Below are 23,647 nucleotides of genomic sequence, written 5' to 3' on the forward strand. Positions count from 1 at the left end.
TATTGTCGTTTTTCACGAGACAAAAAATAAAATAAATAAATAAATAAACCGTCTCTATCGTTTGTCCCAAAAAAAAAAAAAAAACGGTCTCTATCGGTTCTTCAAATGTCATCCGGTTTAGTGACAGGGCCCTTTGTTTCATCTATCTCGAATTCTCGATCCAACTCTCGATTTTTCCTATTAGGAGATATTTATATAATTGCATTATAGTCTAAAATTTATTTTGGGATAATATATTAAATGACCCACAAAGTTTATAGGTTCGTTCTCAGTTTAGTCTCGTAATTTATTTATGTGTCGATTTAATCTTTAAAATTTTCATATTTGTCTAAAACAGTCATCGACGTTAGCTCGATCTTCAACAATTAACGAATGAGACGCGTGAATATCACAAATTTTTATTATTTCCTCAAATTAAAACCCTAGAAAACTTTATTTTAATTTCATAATTTGATTTTACCTAATTCCTTCGCAAGTCAAATTTAGAAATTAGGGGAAAATCGAATCATAAAATGAAAATAAGATTTCGTAAGGTTTTAATTTTAATTTAGAATAAAATATGTGAAATTCAAGTGTCGGACCATTAATTGTTGGTTGCCGACTTATCATTAAGGACTATTTTGAGCCAACTTAAAAAAAATTTAGGAAATAAATTGAGGGACTGAACCGAGAATAGATACAAATTATAGGGACCATTTAATGTATTGTCCCAATTTTTTCATTTAAAATAGTGATTTTAAATTAATTATTAATCTGCTTCGATTATATATGATAATTAGGTCGGTGTATTGGGATTTAATTTCTTACATACGGAGATTTGTTTCTTCTCAAATTCAATCCACATCAAACACATAATTTGATATCAAATAGAAATTCATTGTAAGAATATTGAATTTATAAAAATTATGTATAACATAATTAGATAAGTTGTCTATAATCTGGCAATGATTTTGTCGCAGTTTGTAACTATTTAGTGGATTAATTGAAGTTTTGTATTTATATTTTATGAGTTAAATCATTTTTTATGTATAAAATTTTAGCAATTGTATTAAACATATTTTCGTGACCATGTTCTTGTGGTTGTTTGTCATTATTTTGTGGCAATTTGTACTTGGTTTGTAAATAGAGATGGTATGAATTAGCATGTAGAACGTTGATATTATAGCCATTTATATTGACAAAAAAACAAGAAGCCACTATTATGGGATAAAGCTTTATAATAGTACAAGATGAAGCTTTGTATTAGACTTTCAAATTCAACACAATTTATCTCCTCACTGAAATAAAGATGGAGAAATTCATCTAAATTTTGTTTAACTTCCCAAATTTGGAACTCTCTCGGAAATCATCTCGAAAGACTTTGTTTAAATTTTTGAAAAATCAACTTTGTGGAATAAATTTTTCGAGGTAAATAAAAGCGTAGGAAATTTTCTTTTTAAAATAAATTTGATGTAGATGGACGTGAGATACAAATTTTATTTATGATACGAGACTGCATTATTTTGGTTGGAATCTTGCAATAGTAATTTAGTACAAAATGGATCAAACAATATATCGAGATATTTCTATTCTCACCTGAGATGCTATATATACAAAAAGGATTACACACACGGTTATCTGTTACTTTTGAAATTACAAAACAACCTCAAATCCATAAACTCTTACTACCTAGTATACGAGTAACAATCACTTAACAATGACCATAAAAAACTATGCTAAACTTGATCATATACAGGCAGACAAATTCAATGTGTACAAATCCTAACAGCATTCTCTGAACAAGCTTGAGATGCAATTTTCTTTGAATCCCTTCAGAGATCAATCCCCCTGGTTGTCTCCGATGACGACGAATTCTCAAGCTTCCTTTGTTTACTCTCCCTCGGGGATGGATCATATTTGTCATCTATTATCGATACAAATGTCCGCAGATGTCCTGAATGCCTGCTACCGGGTGTATCAGATGCATATCCAGTTGGTGGAGCAGCATGTCGATATTTGTTAAAAATCTGACAGATATATATGAGGAGAGCCAGGCAGCAAACCGCCCCACATAAAAGATATAGACCCACAAAACTGCTTAGGTGAAGGCGATCTAACTCGAGCTCTGTCATATCTGAACCGCAACTGCTTTTGGTTAACCACTTGTCGTGGATTCGTTGGAGTTCTCCATTCTCAGATAGTGTTAATATAGCAGTTGACAAGTCGACTGACAAAGGAGAGTCGCGCGGAAATGCCTGAAAAAAGAAGCAAGAAATGAGCGTGAAACTGCAGCAAGATGTAGAATTACTAAGGGGCCTCCACTTCATTCTCATTAAGTCATGAGGTTCAAGTGTTCAACTATTCAATGGCAAAAAAAATCTAACAAAGTATTCACCATAGTTACTTACAAAACCCCAGCAGCTTTTAAAAAACTCTTCACCGATAATTCTGAATTTGCATTGTCTTGACAAGAAAAGCTCTATATATGGTCGCTCATCCACAACTGCAGAAACGCCGCCATTTTCTGGACCCTGCTCAAGGGCTGTGGCATATTCCGCCGGTGATTGAAGGGCCACGAGCCTCGACTTGGGTATACCAAAAATATCAGTCAGATAACGTTCAGCAAAAGAGCCTGTTTGGTATCCAATAGGTGCATTACCCTCTTTCAAACTCTCAATTCCTTTAATCGAAGAATGGATTTGTTGCACCGTCAGAATCGAGCTCAGACTTGCAGTGTAACTGGAGTTAATTATCAGAACCACAAAGAGCCATATTAGAAGCACTACACGACCAAGAGTGCTCACAGTATTCTCTCCTGCATTAATGAAAGAATCAAGAATTCACAAATGATACTCATAAGCCGGCCTTCATTCATATTTAAAAAGTCGAGATATGAAATATTGGACTTTGCTTACTGTGTGCAAAAAAGAGAGTTGAGAGACTAAACCTGCAGCAAAAACAAAAAAAAAATGATGTCAAATGCTAATTTCATTCTGCCTTCTATGAACAAACATTGAATTAGGATGAACGACAGTTGCACAACCGGAACTGCTAGGGTCCTTGAGAAAAACTCTTATTGTTGTTTCAAATTCAAATGCCACACTCCCCCCCCCCCCCCCCCCCAGCATAAGTTTTACTACAATGTTTGAAATACTGCAAATCTAAATCAAAACCACGACTCATCATCACAGAATTCTGTATGTTATGATGTCAAATGCTAATTTCATTCTGCCTTCTATGAACAAACATTGAATTAGGATGAACGATAGTTGCACAACCGGAACTGCTAGGGTCCTTGAGAAAAACTCTTATTGTTGTTTCAATTTCAAATCTCCACAAACCCCCCCCCCCCCCCCCCCACCCCCACTACAATGTTTGAAATACTGCAAATCTAAATCAAAACTACGACTCATCATCACAGAATTCTGTATGTTAGGCTCACCATAGAATGGTTATCAGCTGTTGCTTTGGTGGTCCACGGAATTCATCATTAGTCCGATGTTCCAAAAGCCATACAACCATCCCAGTGAAAACAAAAGAACCAGCAATAACTCCCCAAGTTTTACGCGAGAATGGCATTAAGAAAGCCCAAGCACCTGTATTCGACTTCCTAACTGGGGCCACCACCACCAGTCCTGATGAAGCGTACGGCTGTGTAAAATCCACAAATTTCGTTCGGTTTGTCAAGGTGGAAATGTCACCGACAACTCCATCAAAGCGCTATCATGAGTAACCAAGATAATTAGTGCCCAGTAACAAAAAAAGGAAAATAAATATCCGCCATGGATAAAAGAGTGAACAATTTATCATCACCAGAGTTGAAAATCATACTTACTCCAGTAGTTATGTTGTCCACTAGCTCATCATAATTTGGATTTTCAAGGCCATCTCCATATGGATGGAACTGATAAGGAACCGCGTAAGGAAGCAAATTTACAGCAGCCACAAATACATCGATGCAGAATCCATTAAAAGTATTCGTGCCAGGAACTTTTGACACAAATTCATGATAACTAACCCGTACGGGTACCCCTATCCTCAGTTGCTTCCCATTATTTGGAAAAACCCAGCCACGAGGTGTTTTTACTGATTCTCCAGGCCAAATAACACCATTTAGATGCTGGTTTGCACTCGAGCGATTTGGTGGCTGTAAATATATACTATTAGGAGCCATAGTCGACAGCCCAGAATAGTTCGACCAGTAACCAATACGACGGCGAACTGTTCCAACTACGTTTGTAATTTCATATGCAGGAGAAACAAGAGATTTGCCGGAACTAAACTTGATGGGCCCTGTCAGACCAACAAAATCACTCTGCAATATGTTTTTCTTCAAGAGCGGACCTCCGTTGAAAATCGACAATGCTTCAAGGTGCAGTTCACTTCTTGCTAAAGATTGCAACCTGGAATTATTAGAAAAGGAAATAACCCCGCCCTGATCAAAAAACGAGTCAATAGCATGAGCGAGTAACCAAACTGTATCATAAGCATAGAGCGCATAGGTGGATAGGCCTAACTGACCATGAGTCAGTTCGTTCCATCTAGCTGAAAAAGATCTCTTTTTTTCCGAATCAGAAGTGTGTTGACGCAAAATAAGGACCCCTTGCAGATTATCCATCATTGAATTAAGCTGGAGATCAGAATCCAACTCCGACGCAAGACAATCCGTAGCTATCCAGACATAGCCATTCTCCATCATTCCAAGCTTTCGCGCCACATGGAAAACCAAAAGCCCCGCTGCACGATTAGCATGAATGATAATGACTCGAGACTCCTTTAGTGCAACCTTGACAAGAATATCCATGACTTCACTCTGACTGATGTCTACGGGGGAAATCCCTGCTTTGTAAGAAACTCGACAGCGCCTGGCTGCAAGTGCACCATCCAATACAGCCAACCCATTTCTCCCATAGTCATCATCAAGAAAAATAACAGTCACTTCCTTCCAACCATAATAATCTACAATTTCAGCAACTGCTGTCATCTGATGAAGGTCACTTATTGTTGTCCTGATAAAGTAAGGAAACTGAAGAGAAGAGAGAGTAGGGTCTGTTGCTGCAAATGATAAAAAGGGAGTTTGGAGCTCATTGGCAACATGCAGTACCGTATGGGCAACCACAGAAGATTGGGGACCTATGACTGCAACAGCATCAGTCTCCATAAATCGCAAAGCTGCAAACAATTACAATCTGTTACTCTATTCGTGAATGGGGGAACATAGAAAGACTATTGAGATGATCCAAGTGAAAATGAATTTTAAAGCAAAAAATCACCTTCAATCAAGCCAAGAAATCCACTGCAATTGGTATTTCTAATATGTACAACGAGTGTGGTCCCTGAGAGGACACTTGAGTTGGCATTCACATCTTTGACAGCTTCTTCAATAGCAATCTTGGCAACTTTGCCGATGGTAGAATCCAGAGTCAAAATCGCTCCAACATTCACGATCTTTGGTCTTGACGAAGCATTTGCACTCAGACCATTTGATTCTCCTCCAAAAGAGAGCAACCATGATAGAATAATCCAAATGACACTCATTCCAGCGGCACACGGATTACTAAATCTGTAAGCCAAACAAGCATCCAATTCAGAACCTAAACTAGGGGTGCAACTTCATGGAGTCCAAGCTTTTCAAACCTGCTCAAAGATGTTCAATTCATTGTCGAAATCATTGAATTCAAATAGAACTTGCATATGTTCAAAATATTTTGTCAAGCCAAATCTGAGCTCAAATATTTTGTTCCATAGTTCGTGAACATTATTATTATTATTAATATAATATATTAAATTAATATACTTCGACTCTTATTTTTGACAATAGTTCACAAACTTGCTCGAATAATTCGAGCCAAAAGTATACTACCATTCGAGGTTGGAATGGAGCTTGAATACATGCCTTGAAGTTTAATATTCGGCTTGATTCCAGAATAAAACCACTGCTTCACCACTCGAACCAATTAGCATAACCACACGATTATTCACATGAAAGCTCTAAAACAGACATAAATTCGTTCAAAAACTACAAACTTGTTCATGTTTCCAATAATTTACCACATAAAAGAGTCCCATTCCACAGCACAAAAGAAAACAGAATGTCAAGTGTAAACGGCCAGTTAGAAGTTAAAAGATACAAACTTTAAAAGCTAACAAGAAACAAATACACAATGAAATAGGAATAAAACCTTAGCGGCCCAAGATGGTAACTGCAGCAGCATATGACGCTCTCAAATACTCCATTCGTGAAGATTTTCAACTATTTATGAGCCCAGCAAACCATTTTGAGTGAGCAAGCCAGCTTGAAGGACCACAACCCCATGATTTTTATCAAAAACAGATGACGCAATAGCATCAAAATCACGTGGGTCGAGTGGGAAGATATTGCAAAAATCACCTTTGAAATCCAAGAAACAGACGAACTACGCCGCGTGGCAAATTTTTTTTTTTTTTTTTTTTTTTTTTTTCATTTTTTTGAGGTGCGTATTGTAACTATTTAGTTGTTTTTATACACAACAGGTTATAGGGCTTAGGTTCAGTATCGTACTAATGTAGTGTTATTCGTACTAATGTAGTGTTATTTGGGAAGTACTTTTCAATTTTTCGTTAATAAAATTTTATAACATTGCAAAATTTTGTTAATGAAAAATTGATAAGTATTTTCTAGAACATTTCTCAAACACTAATAAGACATATGATAAAAATTTATTTATATTTATATTTATAATAAAAATAAAATTAGTAATTATTAAATTTTCAAAAAATCTATTTATTTTAATTTTTTATGCATTGTATTTCTAATAGTTTTTACGTATTATATTTGGATATTAGTTTCTTTCCATGTAAATATGGATTATGTTTTGAGTTTTTATGGTTTCAAAATAAAAACAAATGTTTTGAGTTTTTATTTAATAATTATTTTGACTTATTTATGTTGATTGTTGATGAATGTAATTTTAATATTTATTTTTATCATATAATAATATCTTTCAAGCTAGACTCCTAGAGAGAGATTTTTTGGAACAATCTTGGAAATCATCTGAAAATTTGTTTAAATTTCTTTTAAAAAAAATATAATAATAATTCGTTATGAGTTTTCTCCACTTAATTATGTTTTCTCCGAAAATTTTCAATAAAAAGTTAAGGTTACAATTTAAATATTTCATGAATTTTCAATTCTCTTTTATGATTTTTTATAGCAGATTTCTTGTTTCTGAAACTCTTTTCAAATCCTTAATATACCAACTACGTAAAGGTTGCTATCCTATTTGAGTTGTGATGCCCCGGTAAGCCAGGGGGCAGGTCCACGAATGCCCCGGAGTGGCAGGGCCGTATTAAGGCAGGCCAGGAGCCTCAGGAGCTCGGAAAGCCAGGTCTGCAAGACTTAGATCAGGCCCGTATTTTAGGGACATGATCCCCACAATTATCATAAACCCGAGCTTTCCGGGTTCATCGTACGTGACAGGCAAACGTGGGCAACTACCGCACCCATGATCCACATCGTGGCCACTACCCTGGAATTGCGGAGTGACACTCTCACTCCAAGGCCTATAAATACCTGGTCACAGATATTTGTAGAGGGATGTTCATCTAAACTTCCAAATCACTATACTCATTTCTCTAAAAAGCCCACTCTATTTCTAAGTCTAACTTAAGCATCGGAGTGGCCCCGCCGGAAACCCCTCCGGTGCCCCACTAACGTGCTTTTTATTCCCTTCCTTTGTGTGCAGATCATCTTGATTAAGGAAGGACAGCTCATATATTACCTCAATTAGCCCGGTCACCACGTCAGGCCCACTTCACTACCCTGATAGCCCGGGCCCTGGTTTTACAAAACCATCATCATTGGCGCCGTCTGTGGGAAAGCTTGTTCTATAGACGTAGATATGGCTTCTCATGATCAAACATCACCTGGAGACCACCAGCCAGGACGGAATATTACCATTCCCGTGGAGCAGTTCGAATCATATGTCCAAGATGTGATACGGAAGTCGTTGATAGCTGCAAAGCAGCCACAATCAAAGGACATAACAGTGGAGGAAGAAGGGAATCAGGGTAATCCAAACCCTACTGCCCAGGTTCGAGAAGGAGAAGAAGAAGAAAGCTCTTGGATGCACTCAATACAGCCGTCCATGGCAGATGAGTTGCATGAACTCAGGAGGAAGGTACAGAAGTTGGAGGAGGGGGGTTCCAAAATGGCTTGCCCTATCAAAATTCCGGGTTGCCTTTTTTCACAGGAAGTGATAGAGGAACCCTTGCCACTGAATTACAAGTCGGCAAAAATCCAGGAGTACGATGGGAGCACAGACCCAGAGGAGCACCTGGCTCGGTTTGAAAATGTAGCCATGTTACATTGCTATGGAGATAAGATCAAATGCAAAGTCTTCCTAACCACTTTGGTGGATTCTGCCCAAAGATGGTTTGAGAAGTTGGAGCCCCAGAGTGTTCAATCCTTTGCAAAATTCAAGCAAGTGTTTTTGCAGCACTTCGGCAGTAGCAAGAGGTATAGAAAAACTGCCTATAGCCTCTTTGAAGCAAAGCAGTCAGGAGAGGAGTCTCTATGAATCTATATCAAAAGGTTTAACAAAATTGCTTTGGAGGTCCCGACTTGTGCCCAGGAGACCAAGATCACGGATTTCACTCAAGGTCTTCGGAAGGGGAATTTTTCAAATCACTAGTGAAAAAAGCACCTCGGACCTTCGAAGATTTGCTGGCTTGGGCTGAAAAATACATTAACATGGAGGAAGTTCAGAGGCAGAAAAAGGAGATGGCCCGGCGGGAGGGAGGCCGGGAACAAGGAAGAAGTAGAGAGAACCATGATCACATGGGGCGATTGTCCCGGTATGCTCCGCACCGAGGGACCCGAGATAAGGCTGTTCATATGTGTGAAGAAAGGGTGGACACGCAGGCCCCTGTTTCTAAGGAGAAGCTCTGGAAGTACTGTGCACTTCATCAAGAGTGCACTCATGACACCAGTGAGTGCCGAACTCTGCAGCAAAGACACCAACTGCCTTATGTTAGAGATGGTAGGCCGGTCCCAAAAAAGCCCCGAAGCGTGCCTTGGCTTCGGGGGTCACAGACATCGATTCCTCCCTGGGATGCCACCAGCTCTCGGGAAAAAGGGAAACAAGAAATGGATCATGCAAAAAAAGACAAAACATCTGGAGACGGGCCAGCCAAAGGTATCATTAACATGATATCGGGAGGATCTACGGACGGAGATTCCAACCGGGCTAGGAAGGCCTGGAGTCGGAGGGAAAGTTTAGGGGTGGAGGAAGGAAGGCAGGGTTCGGGGCCAATCATCACATTTGGACCCCAAGAGCTGGAGGGAGTAAACTTACCACATAATGACGCCTTGCTTATACAAGCTCGGATCGCCAATTATGATGTTCGAAGGGTGTTCGTTGACTCGAAAAGCTCAGTAAATGTCCTTTTTTAAGAAGCATTCGAGCAGATGGATTTGCAGGGTTATGAGTTGAGCCCGGTAAAAACTGCCTTGTATGGTTTTGCCGGGCACACTGTCCAACCCCAAGGGGAAATGTTGCTACCCATCACCTTGGGATCAGGAGATGAGAAGAGGACGATCATGACAAGATTCACATTAGTGGAAGCACCTTCTTCCTATAATATCATCTTGGGTAGGCCGGCTATGAACTCTTTCAAAGCCGTAGCCTCAGCTTACCATCAAAAGATCAAATTCGCAGTGGGAGATAAGGTCGGAGAAGTCCGAGGAGATCAGCCTTCCTCTCGAAAATGCTATGCCGAGACAGTGAAGATAGATTACAAGAGGGCAAGACAAAATGGAAAGGAAGGAGCCCTGGGGGGAAGAGAAGTCTGTTCTGTGGATGAATCTAAAAGCGAGTATGAAGAGGTAGAGATAGAGCTCGGGCAAACAGGGAAGTCTGTTAAAATAGCCCGGGATTTAGACGCATGGTTGATTGAAGCATTAAGAGGCTGCCTCATTCAGAATAAGGATGTGTTCGCCTGGGATCAGGATGATTTGGTGGGAGTTTCATCTCAGGTGGCAGAACACAAACTAAACATCAGCCCGGGTTCCCGACCTGTCTTACAAAAGAAGAGGCATTTTGGGGCCGAGAAGGATAAAGTGATAGCGGAGCAGGTTCAAGAGCTACTGCGGGCCGGGCACATCAAGGAAATACAATTTCCTACTTGGTTGTCCAATGTAGTGCTAGTACCAAAGGCTACTGGGAAGTGGAGAATGTGTGTGGATTTCCGGGATTTAAATAAAGCCTGTCCCAAGGATTGCTATCCTTTACCCCGAATTGACCAGTTGGTGGATTCCACATCTGGGTGTGAGTTGCTGAGCTTCATGGATGCATACCAGGGCTATTATCAAATTCCTTTAGCCCTGGAAGATCAACACAAAGTCAGCTTTGTCACCTTGGGAGGTACTTTCTGCTACGTAGTGATGCCATTTGGTTTGGAAAATGCAGGAGCTACGTATCAGCGGATGATGGACAGAGTGTTCTAGGAACAGGTGGGTCGAAATGTGGAGGTATATGTGGATGATATATTGGTGAAGTCCAGGACCCGGGATAGTTTCTTACCCAACTTGGAGGAAACCTTTGCGACAGTTCGGCGGTATGGGATCAAATTGAACCCGGCCAAGTGTATGTTTGGGGTGAAAAGTGGCAAGTTTCTGGGGTTCATGGTAACTGAACGTGGGATAGAAGTCAACCCTGAAAAAGTGAAGCTGTTGCGGGAAATGCCTTCACCAACATCTATTAAGGAGGTACAGCGATTAACCGGCCGGATTACAGCCCTGGCTTGGTTTATAGCTCGATCAGCTCATTGCAGCTATCATTTTTTCCAAGTGTTGCGTAAAGCCCAGAGGTTTGGCTGGACTGAGCAATGCGAGCAGGCCTTTCAGGAGTTGAAGGAGCATCTGGCTAGCTTGCCTATCTTGGTTAAGCCGGAACCAGGGGAACGATTGTGGATATATCTGTCCACTACAGAAAAGGCGGTCAGCACTGTCTTGATAAAAGAGGAAAAGGGAGATCAGAGGCCTGTGTACTACGTCAGCCATGCTTTGAAGGGGGCGGAAGTCAGATATACGGAGATTGAGAAGATGGCCTTGGCTCTAGTAATAACGGCCTGGAAATTGAGACCTTATTTCTTGTCTTACCCGATAACTGTTCTTACTAATAGCCTCCTGGGGCGCATTATGACTCACCCAGATACCTCGGGGAGGCTCGTGAAATGGTCGGTGGAATTGGGAGATTATGATATTGAGTACTAGCCGCGTAAGGCCATCAAAGCCCAGGCTTTATCTGATTTTTTGACAGAGGTGGCCACTTTTGGCCAAGAGGAAGTATGGAGGGTTTTTGTAGATGGAGCAAGTGGTGTTGGAGGCAGTGGTGTGGGGATTATCCAGATCTCACCTGCCCAAGAGAAGATTGAGATAGCCGTGAAGCTAGACTTCCAGGCCTCCAACAACGAAGCTGAATACGAGGCTGTGATAGCTGGGATGCAACGAGCTCGGGAGGTCGGGGTAAGTCATATCATAATTTATTCTGACTCTCAGTTGGTTGTTCAGCAAGTAAACAAAACCTTCTGTACCCGAGAGGAGAAATTGATAAAATATTGTAAGATGATTGAAGAGCTCGGGGCCAGTTTCAACACTTGGAGTATAGAGCAGATACCCCGGGAAAAAAATATGGAAGCAGACGCCTTGGCTAAAAGAGCGGCCGCTGGGGAAGGTGATAGTAGAGAATCCCTTATGCAAAGGGAAACGGTGGCTGCCATAGAAGCCCGGGAGCCGGTCCTCCAAGAAAATACATGGAAGGCCCCGATTGTCAAGTACCTAACTTAGGGGAATCTCCCGGAGGACAAAGAACGAGCCCGGATCATACGAAGACAGGCAGCCAGGTTTGCTATCTTGGGAGAAAGCCTGTATAGGCGTTCCTACCAGGGCCCTTTGCTCAAATGTTTGGGGGAATGGGAAACCGAATATGTCTTGCGGGAAGTGCACGAGGGATGTTGTGGAAACCATGGAGGGTCTATGAATCTGGTCCGAAGGGTGTTGCTGTCAGGATACTGGTGGCCCACTTTGCAGGCAGATGCATCCAAGATTGTCCGGTCTTGTGAAGGATGCCAGAGGTTCGGCAATATACAGCATAGCCCGGCAAGCAACTTAAATCCGATATGGGTATCCTGCCCCTTTGATCAATGGGGTCTGGACATAGTGGGACTTTTTCCACTAGCCCGGGCACAGAAGAAGTTCTTGTTGGTAGTTGTTGATTATTTTTCCAAGTGGGTGGAGGCAGAGCCTTTGGCGAAAATAACAGAGGCCGAGGTGATGAAGTTTTTATGGAAAAACATAGTATGTCAATTTGGGCTACCGAGAAAGCTGGTCTCGGATAATGGCAGGCAATTTCAGGGGCAAAAATTGGCAGACTGGTGTGCCGAGATGGGCATTAAGCAGGTTTTCACCTCGGTCGCCTATCCTCAAAGTAACGGCCAAACAGAGGTAACCAATCGTACTCTTGTTCGATCTTTACAGGCGCGATTGCATGGAATGGGAAAAGATTGGGTTGAAGAGATCCCGAGTGTGTTATGGGCCTATCGCACCACTCCACATACTGCAACACAAGAATCACTTTTTAGCCTGGTATATGGTTCGGAGGCTATTTTGCCAGTAGAAATCGGACAGCCTTCAGCTCGGATTAAATCATATGAGGACACAGACGAAGGAGCCCGGGCACAAGAATTGGATCTCATTGAAGAGCGAAGGGAGAAGGCGGCTCGTAGAATGGAGGCCTACAGAGCTCGGGTGATGAGAGCCTATAATCAGAAGGTCAGGCCTCGGGAATTCCAGGAAGGAGAATTTGTGTTGAAAAGAGTTAATCCAGCAGGGGAAGTAGGGAAGCTAGATGCCCGATGGGAGGGACCATATAAGCTTATCAGAAAAGTCGGTGCTAATACTTGGTACCTACAAGATGGCCAGGGACGCCCCCTCAAGCGACCATGGAATGCTTTACATTTGAAGAAGTATTTTGTGTAATGTTTTGTATTCAATGTTTTATTAATGAAGGAGTTTTATCATGAAAGAAGAATTTTCCATTATATAAGCCCGGGAGGTTCCAGGCCCCGGCACCCATCATAAGCCCAAGGCATATATAAGCCCTTGGTATTATATAAGCCCGGAAGGTTCCAGGCCCCGGCACCCATCTTAAGCCCAAGGCATATATAAGCCTTTGGCATTATATAAGCCCGGGAGATTCCAGGCCCCGGCACCATCTTAAGCCCAAGGCATATATAAGCCATTGACATTATATAAGCCCGGGAGGTACCAGGCCCCGGCACCGATCTTAAGCCCAAGGCATATATAAGCCCTTGGCATTATATAAGCCCGGGAGGTTCCAGGCCCCGGCACCCATCTTAAGCCCAAGGCATATATAAGCCCTTGGCATTATATAAGTCCGGGAGGTTCCAGGCCCCGGCACCCATCTTAAGCCCAAGGCATATATAAGCCCTTGGCATTACCTACTCTTTTATTTATATATAAGACATTAAATAATGGATAACAAGAACAAATGAGTTACATTGACAAAGGATTACGAGAGGAGGGGCTCCTACGGCCCAATTACAAATAATAATTCAAAGTGCGGGGTTATTAGAGGGACCGGCATCTGCAGTTGTCTGAGTCGGGGCAGCCTTCGCATTTTCAGCTCCTTGGGTGGCGGGGAGGGAGTCGATGGCCTTATCCAAGTCGGGAAAATCTCTCTTGTCAGAAGACAATAGGCCAGCTTCCTCGAATTGATCTCGGAATTTGTAAAATCCGACCTGGAAAAAGGTGTACGATCTGTCCACCACTGCCTCTTGAAACTCAGTAGAAGATAGGAAAGCTGCTTTGAGCTCTTCTTCTGACTTCAGGCGAGTTTCCAGAGCTGACACTGCTTTCTTCTCTTTATCCCTCGCATTGGCCGCTTCAGCTTGAGCCTCTGTAGCTCGGTTCTCAGCCGCCCTCAACTCAGCTGTAGTGGTGGCTAGAGCATCTCGAGCCTGCCCTAGATCAGCTTCAGAGCGGGCACGGTCTAGCTGAGCAGAGTAAAGACCTTGCTCGGCTGCCTCCAGGGCTGAACGGAGGCTAGACGCCGCTTGATCATGACTTTGTTGTGACATCATCAAGTCCTGTTCCAGTTTTTTGATCAACTCCACGGCAGCCCGAGACTTCTCAGCCTCTACGTGTGCCCGATCAGTCTCAATCCGACCAAATCTGGTCGCGTCTTCATAGCTGTCCACCAGCATATGCAGTCCCTGAAAGCAGAGGTATTAGAAATAGAAAACAGAACACGTTTAAGGCTAGGAGAAGTAAACTTACGGATATAACCCGGTTGGTGCCCTCGAAATACTTCACGTTCGGGTTTTGGTTGTAGAGGTGGAGCTGCTCCACAGAAGTCAAGAGGTCCTTCAGTATCCATACTCCCCGGCCAGAGGCCCCGGCTTGGAATATATTTTCCCTCGCACCAAAGGGACTAGATCCCTGGGCAGCCTGGTAGAAGGGGGCAAAGGGGGGGAAAGAGGGAGAGGAAGGAGCCACCTCTTCTGGGTCACTAAGTATGACCATGTCTGGCTCCTCTATGGCCTTCCTCTTCCGCGTCAAAGGAGAGGAGGGACGGGCAGTAGAAGGAGCCTGATCATTCATCACCCCTGCCTCCATAGATGGAACTGGCAAGGGAACAGCAGAAGGTGAAAGAGCGGAGACCTCGGGGATGACAACGGCAGTGGCAGCCTCCTGACCTAGGGCTTGTTGAGCCCTGCGTTCCTCCGCTAGTTGAAGGACTCGGGTCTTTCTAACTGCCTCTGCAGCCCTGGCTTCTTCTTTTTCTCGGGCAGCTGCCTTCTCGGCTGCCCGTTTTTGAGCAAAGGCCTGCTTCATCAGTCGAGATTTTTTCTTCTTAGGCGGGGCTGGGGATGCTGCGCAAAATGATAGAAATCGGTACATTAGACACAGCATGTAAGAGAAGCAAATACATGGTAACAGTAAAGCATACCAGAGACTGGGGCCGAGGCATCATATTCATCAATAATCCGGTCAACCCGATCCGTTACCCGGGCACCCAGCCCATAGTCATTCAAACTTTTTTCCTCCAGGAGAGGGGCTGAAGGAAACTTCTGGTTTTCCACTAGCTCTTGGGATCGGAGGTAGGGTTCCTCCAACTTATAATTTTTAGGGAGCTCGGGCTGAAGAGGAAGGGCTGTCAAGAATTGGGTAGGTCTGGTTCGGGCACCAGGGAGTTGAATATAAAAGAATCTTTCTTTCCATCCCTTCCAATAGGAAGGGGTATCATCTAGAAACCGGGCATTCTGCCGGGCATTCAAAGAGAAAGCCATCTCAGTGAAACGGCAGGCATAATAGTAGTGAAAGATGAGAGGGGTGATGGCTAAGTTGTTCGCTTTGAAAAGAACGTAAGTGGCAGCCATCATACGGAAGGCATTGAGATGAAATTGGTTCAAGGGAACCTTGTAAAAAGAATCAATTTTGTAATAAAAGGGATGAATAGGGAAACGAAGCCCATTCCTGAGTTGTTCCCTGAAGAAGGTATAGAACCCCTCGGGCGGCCAGTCAGCCCGGCCTAGGGGCCCCGGAATGAGAATAGAGTACGCAGGAGGAATGTTACCCATAAGCCTAAGTTCCTCTATGGATTCCGGGCGTAGGGTACTGGTAAAGTGGGAGAACCAGGGACCTTCGGGGTTTGGTTTGGGCAAAGGAAGGAGAGGCCCAGAGTCGGAGATTTTAGCCTTACCCTTGTCCTTAGAAGGCCCAATTTTAGCCTTCTTCTGACGAGATGAGGAGGGGGCTACTGTGGATTGGACATGGGAGGTAACAGGAGGGGGAGAATCATGGCGTAAGGCCTCGGATTCTATATCAGAGGAGCCACGAACGTGGGCACCGGAGGTTGAAGATGTGGAATTTGACATGTTCAAGGGACAAGGAAACTTTAAGGTAACATAGACAGAAAACTTATAGAAGAAAGCAAGCTTGCTACACGGAGTCGCCGGAGCCGGAGAAGCTTAGAAGCAGGGAAGGAATACGTGAACAGGGAAAGTAAGGAAAAAGTGAAGAAAGGGGTTTAGTATTTATAGGCGAAGAGCTTTAATTCTGGCCGTAGATGAAAAGATGATCGAAGGGTAAGGGTGACCTTGGGAAGTTGAACCGGGCAGCGTAATGATGACGCGGGCAGTCGAAAGGACAGGTAACGTCCTCTGACACCTGCCCGTCTTTTCAAATTCTAGGGTTAACGTCAGCCCTATAACTTTTGGACATTAATGGGGGATACCCCAGGAAGGCCGTGGTAGCAAGGCCTTGAATAGCCAGGGGCAGGGCTGTAAGTCAGGACAGCGAGTAAGACTCTAGCCCGACTATTTTTGGGATGAGTAGTGATGCCCCGGAGGCCAGGGACATAAAGAGTCAGGGATTACAGGGTTGTATTAAATCAAGGGTGGCGGGACTGTAAGTCAGGACAGCGAGTAAGACTCTAGCCCGACTATTTTTGGGATGAGTAGTGATGCCTTGGTAAGCCAGGGGGGCAGGTCCACGAATGCCCCGGAGTGGCAGGGCCGTATTAAGGCAGGCCAGGAGCCTCAGGAGCCCGGGAAGCCAGGTCTGCAGGACTTAGATCAGGCCCGTGTTTTAGGGGCATGATCCCCACGATTATCATAAACCCGAGCTTTTCGGGTTCATCGTACGTGACAGGCAAACGTGGGCAACTACCGCACCCACGATCCACATCATGGCCACTACCCTGGAATTGCGGAGTGACACTCTCACTCCAAGGCTTATAAATACCTGGTCACAGATATTTGTAGAGGGATCTTCATCTAAACTTCCAAAGTACTATACTCATTTCTCTAAAAAGCCCACTCTATTTCTAAGTCTAACTTAAGCATCGGAGTGGCCCCGCCGGAAACCCCTCCGGCACCCCACTAACGTGCTTTTTATTCCCTTCCTTGGTATGCAGATCATCTTGATTAAGGAAGGACAGCTCATATATTACCTCCATTAGCCCGGTCACCACGTCAGGCTCACTTCACTACCCTGATAGCCCGGGCCCTGGTTTTACAAAACCATCATCAAGTTGGGTATCCGTATTTTGTTCCAAGCGTAGATGAATCGAAGATATGAGTTTATCTCATGTGAGAATTGTACTATTTTGGCGCAAATCTTGTAATAATTTAGTATAATGCAAAAAATGTATGACATATACGAAATATTACACAGTAGCAATCACATAAAGTGATCATAAAAAACTATTTTAAACTTGATCATTTACAGACAGACCAATTCATTGTGTTCAAATCTTACCAGCATTCTCTAAACAAGTTTGAGATGCACTTTTCTTTGAATCCCTTCAAAGATCAATCCCCCTGGTTGTCTCCGATGAAGACGAATTCTCAAGCTTCCTTCGTTTACTCTCCCTGGGGGAAGGATCATATTTGTCATCTATTATCGATAACAACGTCCTGAACGCAAGCTATTTGGTCTATCGAATGGATATCCAGTTGGAACAGCATGTCGATAATTGTAAACAATCTGTGAAATAAATATGAGGAAAGCCAGGAAGTAAACTGCCCCACAGAGAAGATATAGACCCACAAAACTGCTTAGGTGAAGGCGATCAGACTCGAGCTCTGTCGTATCTGAACCGCAACTGCTTTTGGTTAACCACTTGTCATGGATTCGTTGGAGTTCCCCATTCTCAGATAGTGTTAATGTAGTGACCCGCACCGTGATCACCTACTAATCAGAAGCTTAAGCATGCATTTAACTTAATCAAATAAAATATCAGAAATAACAGCGGAAACTTAAACAATAATAAAAATATTGTTTACAACCATATCAAATAAAACCAGTGTATTAACCCAAATACAACTGAAACAAAAGCTTAGACAATAACCCTGCTGGTCCTCCATCGCCTAAGCTCTCCTGGAACCACCCGCATCGTCCAGCCGCAGACCTGCCCCATGGAATAGGGTGTCCAAATACAACAAAGTACGGGACGTGAGCATGATAAGCTCAGTACGAGAGTATGAGTATACGGTGTTATGTGTGCATGTATGCAAGTGAACTGGGTACCAAGACTCTCAGGTCAAGAAACAAGCTCATAGACCGGGCCCAGGGTATATAGCACGTTGTGCCGTCGCATCAAGAGGTGGCTCATATACCCAGTGGATAATGGTGACCTGATACTAGTACATGTGTCCAACCATAAGGTGACCTGACACAAGACTTACGTATCCAACCATCCACAAACTCGTAGGGTGAGCGCCCTACTACAGGATACCTTTAAGGTAAAAGCTCAATATGCTCATGTATGCAACATACAGTCATGACATGCTGTATATATAAAGGCATATAAAACATGCAATCACATAATCCATGCAAACACATAATACATGCATACTCAATCTGGATATCTCGAATAATACTTCCGTACCTCATACACTAGGCAAGCTAGACCAGCACTATGTCCAAGCCTACAGTCCGCACTACAATGCAAAGTACTCATGCATTATCACTTTATTCTAAAAGCCTTAACTACGCTATAGCATACTCCCTATTTACTATAAGGAGCCAGAGCTATACCTGCGTCCGTCGTCAGCCCACTGATGACGATTGCCCCAGAACTTGGGCACCACTCCACCGTAACCCTGGAGCGCCTCGCCAACCTCCGGACCAAGCCTAGGAAGGCTAGAATCACCCCTAAAACACCTAGAATACTCTAAAACCGAGAGAGAAGATGTGAAATTGGTGTGAAATTGTGGCCCTCGGAACCCCTATTTATAGGCCACGATCGGAAGCTCCGATCACCTGATCGAAAGCTCCGATCGGTGCATGTTTGCCACGTTTTGGACGGCCAAAATCGGAAGCTCCGATCGCAGGATCGGAAGCTCCGATCTCCTGCATCTGGCCACGTGTTTAAATCTCCTTGACACCTGTTTCTGGTTGAGATCGGAAGCTCCGATCTGCCCGGAAGCTCCGAACTATTTCTCATGTTTTCGAACTGGTTTTGGGCCCCCAAGACCCCCGGGACCTACCCCACCATTTTCAGACGTCCCGGATCTGATTTTCCACTTATTTTTACCAAATAAGGACTCCTTAAACATGTTTTGACACTTGTAAAATTATATGTCATTTTTTAACATGTTTAAAATCACTTAATCTTGTAAAATGGAACCGGGCTACTACATTCTCCCCCCACTTAAGATATTTCATCCTCGAACAATCTTAAGTACTGAATGCAGTAAAACACTGAATAAACATCTTTTATTCAAACTGATTCATTTTACAAGTTACAATCTGAAAATACAACAATTCAAAATAACTCTGGATAATCTGTACGCATACGACTCTCAAGTTCCCAAGTGGCCTCCTCAGTGCCTCGACGCTGCCACTGAACTAGAACAAGAGGAATGGTCTTGTTGAGTAACACCTTATCTTTATGACCTATGTTACGCAAAGGTCTCTCCACGTATGTCAAATCCGAGTCCAACTGTACCTCAGACGGCTGTAAGATATGAGACTCATCCGCCACATACCGTCGTAACAATGAAACATGGAACACGTCATGGATTTTTGACAAATACGGTGGTAACGCCAACCTGTAAGCCAGATCTCCAACACTTTCCAGAATTTCAAATGGACCAATGAACTTAGGAGATAGCTTACCTTTGTGACCGAATCTAAAAATCCTGCGAAATGGTGAGACTTTCAGGAATACTTTCTCACCCACCTCAAACTGTAAAGGTCTGCGCTTGACATTCGCATAACTAGCTTGTCGATCCTGCGCAACCTTAATTCTCTTCTTGATATGTCCAACAATATCAACAGCCTGCTGGACTAACTCTGGTCCCTCAACCTGTCGCTCCCCCACTTCCTCCCAGAACAGTGGAGTACGACATCATCGCTCGTACAACGCCTTAAACGGAGCCATCCCAATACTGCGATGGTAACTGTTGTTGTACGCGAACTCAATCAATGGCAACTGATCTTGCCATGCTGGACCAAAATCCATAGAATATGCTCGCAACATGTCTTCAAGAGTACGAATCGTGCGCTCTGACTGCCCGTTAGTCTCTGGGTGATATGCTGTACTCAAACTAAGAGTAGTACCCATAGCGCGCTGAAGACTCCCCCAGAACCTGGAAGTAAACCTGGGATCTCGATCGCTGACGATGCTCACAGGCACTCCGTGCAATCGAACAATATCCTGGATGTACAATCGTGCCATCCTATCAAAACTAAAGTCTCGGTTATAAGGAATTAAATGTGCTGACTTGGTTAGTCGGTCCACCACAACCCAGATAGCATCACAATTCCTCGAGCTTACCGGTAAATGGGTCACGAAGTCCATCGTGATCAACTCCCATTTCCACTCAGGAATAGGTAAACTGTGAAGCAACCCTCCAGGTCGTCGGTGCTCTGCCTTGACCTGCTGACACACCAAACATCTAGAAACATATAGATACACACTCCTTTTCATTCCTTTCCACCAGAACCTGGTACACAAATCCTTGTACATCTTGTTGCTCCCCGGATGAATTCTCAATTTAGAACGATGAGCCTGGGATAAAATCTCCTCCCTCAGAGTATCATCCTTCGGAACAACAATACGTCCAGATAAACAAAGAAAACCATCTGAATGATAATGGAATCCAGACGAACTATCATCCCTGGCTAAACGAGCCAAACGCTGGGTCTTCGGATCAGCCATTTGAGCATCTCGAATCCGAGAATACAAAGCAGGCTCAGATAAGATCGCAAACATCTGGATACTCTGCATACCTTTCTTATGCTTGAAGGTATACCCTGAAGAACAACAATCTTCAATTGCACTTGCCACAGAACAAGTCTGTAGTGTGGACAGTCGCACCTTGCGGCTCAAGGCATCAGCAGTGATATTAGCAGCTCCTGGATGGTACTTGATTTCACAGTCATAATCCTTAAGCAAATTCATCCAACGTCTCTGTCTCATGTTCAATTCTGCCTGAGTAAACAAATACTTGAGACTTTTGTGGTCTGTGAAGATCTCAAATCTTTCTCCATAAAGATAATGACGCCAGATCTTCAATGCAAATACAATAGCTGCTAACTCAAGATCATGCACTGGGTAGTTATTTTCGTGAACTTTTAACTATCTAGAGGCGTATGCAATCACATGCCCATTCTGAGTCAGGACACATCCCAGTCCCTGAAGAGAAGCATCCGTGTACACTACATACCCTTCAGATCCAGACGGCAAAGCCAACACAGGCGCAGAAGTCAACCGTCTACGAAGTTCACAGAAATTCTACTCACATTCTGAGGACCACTCAAAATTCACGCCCTTCTGAGTAAGTTGTGTCAAAGGTCGAGCGAGCTGCGAGAAATTCGCGATAAAGCGACGATAATATCCTGCTAGACCCAGAAAACTACGGATCTCAGCTACCGTCGTCGGACGCGACCAGTTCATTACAGCCTCAATCTTGCTCGGATCCAGAGAAACTCCATCTCTGGATATAATGTGGCCAAGAAACACCATCCGATCCAGCCAGAACTCACACTTACTCAATTTGGCGTACAACTGTCTATCCCTCAGAGTTTGCAATACCAGCCTCAAATGGTAAGCGTGTTCATTTACATCATGTGAATATATCAAGATATCATCAATAAATACAATGACAAACTTGTCCAGAAATTCTCTAAATACACGATTCATTAGATCCATAAATACAGTCGGTGCATTAGTCAACCCAAATGGCATTACTAGGAACTCATAATGCCCATACCTGGTCCTGAATGCTGTCTTGGCTATATCTTGATCTCGAACTTGCATCTGATGATATCCAGATCTCAAATCAATCTTCGAGTAGACCGAAGTACCCTGAAATTGATCAAACAGATCATCTATACGAGGCAAAGGATACTTATTCTTGATCGTTACCCTGTTCAACTGGCGATAATCAATGCACAAACGCATAGACCCATCCTTTTTCTTCACAAATAGAACAGGTGCTCCCCAAGAAGAAACACTTGGACGAATATAACTCTTGTCCAACAGATCCTGAAGCTGATGCTTCAACTCACGCATCTCTGACGGAGCCAGATGATACGGTGCTCGAGAAATAGGCGAAGTCCCTGGCATCAGATCTATACCGAACTCAACTTCGCGTACTGGAGGAAATCCTGGAATCTCTTCTGGAAATACATCTGGGAATTCGTTCACAACAGGAATAGCTTCTATACCAATACTTCCAGCGAATGTATTAACTGCGTAGATGAGGTAGCCTTCCGCGCCAGATTCCAAAGCTCGACAAGCTTTCAAAGCTGATACCAATGGCATCTGAGGTCGCGCTCCCTCATCGTAAAAGAACCAGCTATAATTGCCAACCGGATGAAATTTTACCAATCTCTGGTAACAATCCACTGAAGCTCGGTATGTAGTTAACACATCAATTCCCAAAATGCAATCGAAATCCTCCATTGCTAATATCATGAGATTCACCATCAAGATATTCCCTTCGAACTCTAAAGGGCAACCCATCACTAGACGCTTAGCCGACGCAGACTGACCCGTCGGGGTAGAAACAACAACCACTGTGTCTAGTGAAATGTATGGCAACTTTTATTTCTTAACAAAACGTGCAGATATGAAAGAATGAGATGAACCAGTGTCAATAAGTGCAAAAGCAGGTATATCAAATAACAAGAACGTACCCGCTATAACTTTCTCATTCTCATCCACCGCCTGATCATGTCTCAAGGCGAATACTTGACTGGAAGCACGAGGTTTCAAATTAGAACCCCCTGTCGACTGTCCCTGTGGCCTCTGCTGCACTGAAGCCTGAGAACCAAAACCTGAGCCAGAACCAGCTCCCCCGGCCTGTGGACAATCCTTCTTCAGGTGGCCAATTTCTCCACATCGAAAGCACGCCCCTGAAACCTTCCGGCACCTGTTGGCAGGATGATTCCCACCACAATGCTTGCAAGGACCTTGATTCTTTCTGCCGAAACGCATCACCACCCCGGATCCTGAGGAAGAAGAAGTAGAACTAGAATTCTTGAATGACTGAGCACGGGGACCCAAGGAACTCGCGGGTCTAGATGAGTAGAAGGATCTGTTACGGCGGATGCTATCCTCTGCCTGGTGACATCGGCTCACTAATCCCTCATAAGTCATGTCATCTCCCACAGCAACTCGGTCATGAATCTCCGGATTAAGACCTTGCAGGAACAGATTATACTTCGCCTCCGTGCTATCAGAAATCTAGGGGCAATAGGGCAGTAACTCAAAGAACTTCAACTGGTATTCCTCGATCGACATCGATCCTTGCCGCAAACCCAGCAACTCACTTGTCTTCGTCTGTCGGAGAGCAGGAGGAAAATACAGCTTATGAAAAGCCGTGCGGAACTCATCCCAGGTAGCAACTCCTCGGGCTGCAATAAAAGGCGCAGAAGTAGAATCCCACCACTTTCGAGCTCGTCCTTCGACCAGGAAATCAAGAGTCTCCATCCGCTGCTCCTCAGTGCATCGGAACTCCCGGAAACAAACTTCCATACGTCGTAGCCAGTTTCCCGCATCCTCCTGTGACTCTCCTCCGACTAAAGGCTTCGGACCCATCTGCATAAACCTATGCATGCTGAAATGCCTGTGATCATCATGGCGATGGT

General features: G+C 43.6%; 2 protein-coding genes across 2 annotated transcripts; one reads left to right on the forward strand and one right to left on the reverse strand.

Annotated features, from left to right (window-relative positions):
* Positions 1–1,552: 1,552 nt before the first annotated feature.
* Positions 1,553–6,445, reverse strand: LOC140880067 (glutamate receptor 3.3-like). The gene is made up of 7 exons (XM_073284159.1): positions 6,162–6,445; positions 5,253–5,616; positions 3,815–5,151; positions 3,422–3,699; positions 2,895–2,926; positions 2,388–2,794; positions 1,553–2,234 (listed from the first exon to the last, which is right to left on the reverse strand). The coding sequence occupies exons 2-7, from the start codon at positions 5,515–5,517 to the stop codon at positions 1,812–1,814; spliced, it is 2,742 nt and encodes a 913-aa protein (XP_073140260.1). The 5' UTR covers positions 5,518–5,616; positions 6,162–6,445; the 3' UTR covers positions 1,553–1,811.
* Positions 6,446–9,427: 2,982 nt separating this feature from the next.
* LOC140878298 (uncharacterized) lies at positions 9,428–10,465 on the forward strand. The gene has a single exon (XM_073281897.1). It carries the CDS (start codon positions 9,428–9,430, stop codon positions 10,463–10,465), a length of 1,038 nt encoding a protein of 345 aa, XP_073137998.1.
* Positions 10,466–23,647: the final 13,182 nt, after the last annotated feature.

The sequence above is a fragment of the Henckelia pumila genome, chromosome 2 (assembly GCF_033568475.1).
Source record: "Henckelia pumila isolate YLH828 chromosome 2, ASM3356847v2, whole genome shotgun sequence".
Lineage (NCBI taxonomy): Eukaryota > Viridiplantae > Streptophyta > Magnoliopsida > Lamiales > Gesneriaceae > Henckelia > Henckelia pumila.